Here is a 9,717-nt window from a genome sequence, read left to right on the forward strand (position 1 = left end):
GGCTTCTCATGTCAGCGTATTGCTGACAAGGAGGGAGGCAACACTCAGGAAAAATGTTGACTCCCCCAAGCGCACCGTTCCTTCTAACTCCTCCTCAATTGTATACTCAGGCAGGATATCCCTCTCGAAATTAGTAGGTCCTCCCTCATTGCAAACCATACCATTACAACAGCGAACAAAATAAAAACTATTAGTTTTTAAGACTCTCGGGGCTTCAGGAGGTACTTCGGATGGATATAGAAAGGTGCAGTTGCTTGTACAGTTCTTGTGAACTAAGAGTTCCCGAACATTCAAACCTAGGGAATTAGAGATGAAAAAATTTGATGTCAGGTTTTCTGCTACAACTATCGAAGCACACCGCACCCAGTACAAACTGGCTCCATGCCCACCGTCCACGTCGGCAAATGCTACCATGTTGCCTAGAATTCTTCACTGATGAGCAAGTAAGGCCACCAGAGGGTCTGGTTCCCCCATGAACAACTTCGGGAGATCTTTTTCTGTCTACACTGCCACCTCACCTCTGCCTCCGGCTCTCCCTTAATAGTAGGATGGCACCTTGGCACATAGCTGTACACACGAAATGCCCTGTTCATTATTTGTCCCCATAATTGCTTATGTCCCACAGGATCACAGAGCCCCTGAAGTGGAGTGCCCCTGAAAGGGTGGCCCTCAGCTGATTTTCTGCAGTTGGAGTGGCCCCTCGGCCAGACGTTCCCAGCTCCTGGCCCCACACAGAAATGTCCCTGCACGCTTAATGCCAACCTGCTCCCCAGGGCAGACTGGACGCTCTGTCCCATGGACGGTCCCACAACTGCTGTGATTACCTTCACTGGTGGGCACACCCAACAGCCTCGGCCAGCCGACCCCACTGAAGCAAGCTCCATCTGAGGCCTCCTTCCAGAGTCCTTGAGTTCAATTCCTTGGCCCTCATTCATGACTTCTGCTCCCCCGGTGACCCTAGTGTTTGCACGATACTTTCTCCCTGGAACTTGCCACAGTTGATGATCCATTCACGGCTCTGGGGTTAAAGAGAAGGAACGAACCACTGGCTCCAGTCACTTGCTTTTCTTTATTTGCCATGCAAAGGGTCTCTGAAAGCTCAGTGCCGTGCTGCACAGTGCATAACCGTAAGCCGAATGCTGAGTGGATTTTCATGAAGCGCTCACGCCCATATAGCCGACATCAAGTTCCAGGAACAGAACTGGATGAAAACCCTCGTTTCCTGCTTCTGTTCCTCCATCAGGCACTATAAGCAGCCGAGGCCAAGGATAAGAAGTGCCTCGATTCAGAGCCTGTACGTTAATTTTGTCTGTTGTTGAACTTGGTGATCAGGAAATCCTGCCTTGTTTTGGTGTCTGGCTTCTTTTCTCTACTTTGTGTTTGGGAACTCCACCCCTGCTGTGGCCCCTTGCTGCATTCCGTCTACCCTCCTAGTCGTATGCTTTTCCACGGATGAATATTCCTCGGTTGATGGCTGATGGACGTCAGGATCGTTTCCGGCTGTTGTCTATCCCCAAACGGTGCTGCAAGGAATATTCTTGTCCTCATCTTGAGGTGAGCGGGTGTGAGTGCTTTACAGTCCCTAACATGCGTATGTGTGGCTTTAGCGGATGCCGCTGAAGAGCTTTCCAGACCGGCGGTACCTGTTTACACCCCAAAGGCACGGACGCTTCAGAGTCTTGCCACACACGAGTGGTCGTCTGTGAATGTTTAATCGTTCCTTTTGGGCTTTCCGTATCATGGCTTTGAGTTGCGTTTCCACCAAAGACGGTGATGTTGAGCATCTTTTCGCATATTTAGTACCCATTTGGATATCCTTGTCTGGTAAACAGCCTTCAAGCCTTCTTGCTCGAACTTCTATCCAGTGGTCTGCTCTGCTCGCTCAGTCGCTGATTTTAGGATGAAGTTCATTCTACGTACTGAACGCGAGCCCCTGAGCAGACAGTGTCCTGAACTGCTTCTCTTCATCTACGGCATCGTTTTCACAGTCTTCTCAGAATCTTCTCAGGGGGAGAAGTTGTGAATTTTTATGTAATCCCATTTGCCACTTTCCCCACGCGACCAGCTCTATACTGTTCAGTTTTCTTAAATTCGTAATTATCCAAGGACACAGACATTCTTCTACATTTCCCGTCCAGGAAAAACGCCTATGTTCTTTTATTTATGTATGTATTTACTTTAGAAAGCATCTTTCAACTAACATCCTTAAAATTTTTTTCTCTTTAAATGCACTTTAGGTAACATACACCGTTTTATTACTTCCAGAGGTACAGTTTAATGATTCATCAGTTGCATACAACAACCAGTGCTCGTTACAGCAAGTGGCCTCCTTAATGCCCATTACCCAGTTACCCCAGCACCCCAACGCCCCTCCAGGAACCCTCGGTTTGTCTCCTACAATTAAGAGTCTCTTATGGTAGCCTCCCTCTCTGCTTTCATCTTATTTTATTTTTCCTTCCCCTCCCCTACACTCATCTGTTTTGTTTCTTAAACTCCACATACGAGTGAGATCATATGGCATTTGTCCTTCCCTGACTTATTTCGTTTTGCGTAATACCCTCTAGTTGCATCCATGTCATTGCAAATGGCAGGATTTCATTCTTTTTGAAGGTCGAGTGACATTCCATTTCTGCGTGTATGCACCCCCCCCCCACATACCTTCTTTATCCATTCATCTGGGCGCTTTCCATATTTTGGGTAGTGTGGACACTGCTGCTGTACACATTAGCGTGCATGTGCCCCTTCAAATTACTATGTTTGTATTCTTTGGATAAATACCTAGTAGCCCCTTGCTCTTTCAGTATTCACATGGAGATCCACGAAGCACCTGAAGCTGCTTCTTTTGCGTCAAGTAGATACGGCGAATAAGATCTCAGCTACCCACCAGTGGTGAGTGCAGACAAGCATCGTTCTCCAATACCTGCAGGGCCAGCGTTGCCAGAAATCACGTAACTAGACACATGTGAGATCTCTTCTCACCTCTGTAGGTCCATCTTTCAATCTTTTGACACCAACATCAGACTGTCCGAATTGACGAAATGATGTAAGTAATCTTGAGAGTTAAGAGTGCAAGTCCTCCAGCTTTTCTCCTCCTCCACAACATTGCCTTGGACGTTCCTAGCCCTTCATATTTCCATAAACATTCCCATATTTGGAATCAACTTGCACACACACACAGACACACACACATTGACATGCTGAAACTCGGACTGGAATTTCATGGAAGTTTTAGATTAATTTGGGGAGAACAGCCATCTTACCTCTACGGCGGCGTTTCACCCTCCATGAGCTTGGTGTATCCTTTTATGGAAGTCTTCCATTTCAAAGGCAATTTCGCTGTTTTGACGTGGAAATCTTGCAGAGATCTGGTTGCATTCCTTTCTGGGTATTGTGGTGATTTTTAAAATGCTATGGTTTTCTTGAAAATTTCATTTTGAATTTGTTGTTGTGCAAAAAATACAATGGGATTTTTTGGAACTGACTTTTGAGTATCCAGGCCACTGCCTGAATGTGTGTGTGTGTGTTCTACACAACTCACACCCAGTCCCCTCTTGTTTCTCATTACTTACTGCCCTATGGCACATTTGTCCCACACAATGAGCGACCGCTGATAAATTCTTATTAACTCAACTCCACACCTTGTTCAGATTTCATTCATTTTTCCTTAACGTTCTTTTCCTGTTCCGGGATCCCATGCAGGATACTGCAATTCATTGGTTGGGGGATAACTTATCTGCAGTAGGATTCTATTGGTTCCGATTTGGCCAGTATTTTTGCATCTCTAGTCCTCAGAGAGGATCGTCTGTGATTTCCATTCTTCCAACGTCTTTGCTGGGTTTTTGGGTTAGGGTCAGGCGTCATCAGGAATGTGTTGGGGAGCAATCCTCCTTGCTTATTCTCTGGAAGCATTTGTGTAAGATTGGGCTGATTTCTCCCATAAAGCTAGTGGGGAATTTGCCAGAGAAGCACTCTCTAGTTGGGGAGGTTTTCCAGAAAGGACTCGGGACACTTCAGCTTTACGATGTCACCGTGGGTCAGATATAGTTAAAATGTGGTTTTTCAAGGTACCGTTCATTTCATCACGCAGCTCAAATCGATCACAAGAAGGTGATTCATAATGGGCTCTTATTATCTATACAAGGTCTGTACTGTCTCATGGATGCCTCCCTTCTCATTTCTGATAATGAAATTATGAATTGTATGTTTCTGTCTTTGATTTCTCCTACTCTGTTTTTTCCAGTACTATGAATCCTTCCAAAGAATCAGCTATTGGCTCTGTGGGGATTTTATCTTTTGTGTTTTGTTTTGTTTTCCCTTCCTATCTCAAGGATTGCTGCTTCCCTCTTTACATTTCTTTCCTCATTGCTTTGGGTGGATTTCTATTCCTCTGACCTTCCTGACTAGAAGCCTGGGGCCTTTTCCCTTTCTCTCCTCGCTAGATGCCGGGAGGGTTCGATTTGGCTCTCAGCACTGCGGTAGCTGCTCTCCACTCGTTCTTCCCATGTTATAGCTTCTAATTGTTGAGACCTCAGTATTTCCTAATTTCCATGGTGGCTTCTCTTTGGTGATCGTAATAATTCAGAAGAAGTGGAGCATTTCGGTTCTTCTGAGTCATGATTTCTGGTTTAATTCCACCGTAACAGAAAAGGAACTCTGAATACTTTCAGTCCTTTGGCACACGTAGATGACTGCATACCGTCCTGGCATGAGCGCGTACTGCAAACGCTCATCAGCGACCTAGTGAACACGTACTCGCTCACGTGTGGCTCTGCTGCTGTATATGTAAGGATTATTCTTAGCTCTGTAAGTGGCGCTCTTCAGACCTTCTGTAGCAGAGGCTGGCAAACAAGAGCCCCGGGACAAGCCTCCAGTCCACCGCTGCGCTAGCAGTCAAGATTTGTTGGGCCGTAGGGACGATCCCTATGCGTCCTCACCCTCGCGGCTGCTTCCTCCTCCTCACACGGGCGGTGCTGGGTACCTGCACCAGGACTAGAGGAGCTTACGACGCTAGTACGTTTGCTCTCTGATCCTTTGCAGAAAGACTCATCCACCGCAGGTGAGCTACACTGCGCGTTCTGTCTCCTTGGTCTGGCGCTCGAGCTACGGGGAGAGCTGTGTTCACGACAATCACGCCGTGACTGTGGGTCTACTCTACCGCTCCTAAATTCTATGCAGGCTTATTCTGGGTGTATCTTCATCCTGTTATTGGGAGTGGGTGCATTTACCGGTGGTTTCTTCCAGGATTTCTTACCCCTTCCACTCCATACAGTGTTGCTCTTCACGCAAGTAACGCTCTTGTGTTAATGTTCCCTTTGCCTCGGTGTGGAGAAGAGTTTTCTTGCGCCAATATTTAAGTCGTATACCACGTTCGATAGTTCATTCGCAACCTTTTTTGTTCATTTTATTTTATTTTATTTATTATTTTTTAAAGATTTTGATTATTTATTTGAGACACAGAGAGACAGAGACAGAGTGACAGCACGGGTAGGGAGGAGAGGGAGAAGCAGGCTCCCCGCTGAGCAGGGAGCCCATAGTGGGACTCGATCCAAGACCTGAAATCATGACCTGACAGAAAGGCAGATGCTTAACTGATCGAGCCACCCAGAAGCTACTACGTTCTCATTTTACTTCAGCATTTAAAAAAGTTTTTTTTTTTAAGTTTTTACGTATTTGTGAGGAGAGAGGGAGAGAGCGCGCGCGCACACACAAGCAGGGGGAGCGACAGGCAGAGGGAGAAGCAGACTCCTCGCTGAGAAGAGCCCGACGTGGACTCGATCCCAGGACCCTGAGATCATGACCTGAGCCAAAGGCAGCTGCTTAACTGAGCCACCCAGGCGTCCCTGAATTCTCATTTTAAAGCATGCCTCTATTAAGCAGAATATATTAATTTCTGTGTACTTGGAAAGTCTTGGGTTTCTAAGTGTAGCCATTTAAATGTTAACGTAAATGGTATGTTAGATTTTAAGTTCCTTTTCCGTTAAACGTTTTACTTTTGACAACTGTATATTCAAAGCATTTGCAGGAAATACAGAAAGATCCTGCGTAGCTTTACTCAGTCACTTCCAGTGGTAACATCTTGCAAGACCATAGTACACCATCACAACCAGGGCACTGGCTTTCAAAATAGGAAGGAGAAAGAACAGTTTTATCACCACAATCGTCCCCTCCTATGGATGCACTGACGGCTTTTCCACCCAAATGCCCAGCCAGGGACCGCTCCTCCCCCTGTGCTCAAAACTAATCTGGGCTCCACCTCTCTAAAGTTCAAGAATGGCCTCTAATAGGGACCATGGACTGTCACCTAGGAGTTGGCTCTTTCTCCTGCAGTGTCACTCCCCAGACCTTCATTCAGGTTGATGTATCAAGATCTGCTCTTTTTACTGCTGAGAAATACCCACGGGGTGGATGTACCATGGTTTCTTTACCCTTTACTCACTGAAGAACTTCCAGGATGATTCCGGGGGTGACGTGTTACAAATTGATCTGGTATAAACAACCATGCATTGTTTTTATTTAATTACTCTGGCGAAAGCCCCCAGAAGTGCAATTTTGGGGATGTATGGTAGCTGCGTGTTTAGTTTTTAAGACACTGAACTGTGGTCCCCATCTTGGCTGCCCCAGTTCTTACTGTCGCTGGCAGTGTATGAAAATCTGGTTTCCTCACCGTCCTGGCCAGCCTTTGCAGTGGCCACTCTTTCTCACTTTGGCCACTCCGATCCATGGTAACAACTGTGTTTGTCAATTTTCATTTTCCCAGTGGCCAACGATGTTGAAAATCTGTTCATGGGTTTCCCTGCTACGTGTGAATCCACATCGGTCAAATCCCTCTTCACGTCTTCGGCCTGTTCTAGCAGATTGGCTGCATTTTTGCTGTTGACTTGTGAGAGTTCTGGATACGCTCAAGACGTCAGTCTTTTGTGGGATATGTGGTTTGCGTGCTTTTCCTCCTGGTCTGTAGCCTGCCTTTCCATCCTCTGAACAGGGCCTTCTACGTAGAAATATTTGTCATTGGTAGACGTCCCATGTCACCAATTCCCTTATTGGTCATGCTTTGGCATCAAGGCTAGACCCTCTTTGCCCAGCCACAGATGCCAACGATTTTCTCCTCTGGGCTTTCTTTTTCTAAACGTTGTAGATTTTACCTTTTACGTTTAGCCCATGATCCTTCGGGGGTAATTTTTGAATACGATTTGAGGTTCAGGTCAAGGTTCATTTTGCCCGATCAAGTTGAAGAGGCTATCTCTCCCCACCGACTGTGTTTGCGTCGTTGCCCAAAATCACGTGGGCATATGTGTGTGGAACTCTGTCTGGCGTCTCTGTTGTCTTCTGGGGACTGTGTCTGTCCATCTGCTGGGACATCACTGAATTTGAGTGTGGGTCGAAGCTCAGTCTCTGAGGTTCAGAAGTTTTCCAAAGAGGTGTTCTGTTTACTTGCACAACCCCAGATGTCGGCAAATATCCTGAGGGGAAAATATGAAAGCATTCCAGCCTTCCGAAGGCCCTTGTCAATTCTTTGTCTCGGTATCCACCAGGGTCACTCAGGAAAACTGAGCCCCTGAAGCCCTACGGGGGTCAGTTATTAAATCCACGTGTTCTAGCTTCCACGACTGGGGGAGGCGCTGAGAGACAGGCGTGTATCAAGGGCAGGCTGGCGATCGGAAGGGCAGTCCAGAACCAGGTCTACTACTTGGAGCTGAGGCCGGGGGGAAGAGCCCACTTGGCAGGAAAACATCAACGCCATGCTCCTCTGCCCTCCAGTCTGGCCCACGCAGAGAGAACGCTTCCAGAGAGGTCTGACGTGCTCGCGCCCACCCCTGCTGCCTCTGCAGGCCAGCAGCCAAGCAACGGCGGCGCTCTTAGGAACGGCTCTTGGTCAAAGGCCCAGCAATGGGGATGATGGGATGGACACGCAGCAGGATAAAGGGAGGAGAGGCTGGAGTCCCCTGGTATCCACCACTGGGTAAAACCACAGTGACCTTCCAGAGCAACGGTCTCGGCTTCACCTCAGCCCTCCAGACCTCAGGCGAGTTCTCTCCGGGCCAAGTCTACCCCAGAGCCATAGAGGGTGAGGTGCTTGGAAACAGAGTCCCCAGCCCCCTTCAGGAGCAGTCACCCCGACGTGGCAACGCACACCCCATCCAGGTCTCCCAGAGGGACTGCAGTGAGGCCCTGATGGTGGGGCGTTTTTCCTTTGGTAACGCAAGTGCCTGACGAGCTCTGACTGCTCAGCCATCCACTTCGAAGGCAGCTATCTGGAGTAAACAAGTCACCAGCCACTGGACGCGATCAGGAGCCGGCACCCGGCCACCACCGCCCACTGAGGCTCGTCTGCTTTAGGGATCTGGGTTGGTTTCCATAGGTGACCACTTGGGTGTCCTGTGTTTCCTCTTCCCACGCTTCCAATTCCTACTCGCATGTTTTAAATTCGCCAATGAAAGATGGGCCCAAGAAACCCTGGGCCCCCACCCTTGACCCCAATAAAAGCAGAAACCCCAGCCCATGCCCTCTCTCTCTCTCTCTCTACTACCCAGGACGACACCGGGTGCCTCCAGGAGCGCCTCGTAAGCTCCAGACTTGTAAGTGACTAGCCCTGTCGTTTCAAAGCTTCCTGATGGTTACTGCTGAGGGCATCTTGCAATCGTATTAAGAACCACGAGGGCCATTCCAGCCACATCACCGCATACTGAGAGGCCGAGACCTGCACACGACAGGTGCCCCCTGCAGGAACGGAGGAGAGATCCTAGCTCCTGCCCGAGTCCCAAGTGGGCACATGCCCACAGGGTACGGCTGCTGGTACAACCAAGAGGTGGCAGTAAGAGGACTGTTTTGCAGGGTGCTCGGAGCACAGAATGGCATGTGAAGAGGCAGAGGGACGCTGGGGAAGAACAGGGGCGGGAGGACAGGCCCTGAGCAGGGCCCCAGACAAGGCCTCTGCCTCCCTTCACAGCACCTGCTCTGGTTGCAGCCTCCCCGGGTAGTCGAGTGGTCGCTGGCCTCTGGCTGTCACGTTCTTCAGGGAAGGGCCCCGGGGAGCGGGACACCTTTCTCAGGGCACGAGAGCCTCTGCGTGAGGGGCAAGAGCATCCTGAATGGTCACGCTCTACCCGACCTTTCTGCCTGAGCCCACACTTGGCCTTGGCTTCTGTGAGAAGTAGGCGTTGCCCTGACAAGTCCATGGTATGTCCATTTCTTGGGTCTGCTTAGCTGGAAGCCTTCTGCCAAGACGACCAGATCAAATGGGCCCCGAGGACTCACCCAGGTTACCCAGGAGTGTCAACACACATGAACAAGGCCTGACGGGGGATGGGGACCTAGAGGTGCAACTGTCCCCGACCCCTGGAGACATCTCAGGACATGCGGACACTGCAGCCCGACCCTGCAGATGATGGCGCTCTCCAAGACGGTGCACATGGCCCTCTCCTGGGGCTGAGCCTAGTGCCTGCGAGGTGCTCCCAGGATGGGGGCAGAGAGGGCCAAGGGCCATGGTGCTGGGTGCAGAGAAAACAGATTGGACCTGCTCCCTGAGAATGACTAAATCACAAGGTGGATGAGAGACAGACAGGTACTTACGAATAGAGAGTATCATACAGCGCCTGACTTCATACTGACACACTTTCACTGTTGGACAATTGAAGGTGTTGATTTCTGTACACTCGTGGCATTTCAAACTGTAGGTCCCTGAGAGAAGACTAAGCAGCATCAGGCGCCAGCATTTTC

At 49.1% G+C, this 9,717-nt stretch overlaps 1 protein-coding gene across 1 annotated transcript; it reads right to left on the minus strand.

The window, feature by feature from the left end:
- Window positions 1–6: 6 nt before the first annotated feature.
- GML (glycosylphosphatidylinositol anchored molecule like) lies at window positions 7–9,700 on the minus strand. The gene is made up of 2 exons (XM_008683640.1): window positions 9,571–9,700; window positions 7–296 (listed from the first exon to the last, which is right to left on the minus strand). Exons 1-2 carry the CDS (start codon window positions 9,698–9,700, stop codon window positions 7–9), a joined length of 420 nt encoding a protein of 139 aa, XP_008681862.1.
- Window positions 9,701–9,717: the final 17 nt, after the last annotated feature.

The sequence above is a fragment of the Ursus maritimus genome, unplaced genomic scaffold (genome assembly GCF_017311325.1).
Source record: "Ursus maritimus isolate PB19 unplaced genomic scaffold, ASM1731132v1 scaffold_546, whole genome shotgun sequence".
In the NCBI taxonomy this organism is placed as follows: Eukaryota; Metazoa; Chordata; class Mammalia; order Carnivora; family Ursidae; genus Ursus; species Ursus maritimus.

Bases quoted from the DNA above. Each gene is read 5' to 3' on its own strand.
- GML (XM_008683640.1), bottom strand. From the start codon at position 9,700: ATGCTGCTTAGTCTTCTCTCAGGGACCTACAGTTTGAAATGCCACGAG. The intron at 297-9,570 runs GTAAGTACCTGT...CTAATTCCCTAG, and splicing joins CTGTATGATACTCTCTATTC to GTTTGAATGTTCGGGAACTC.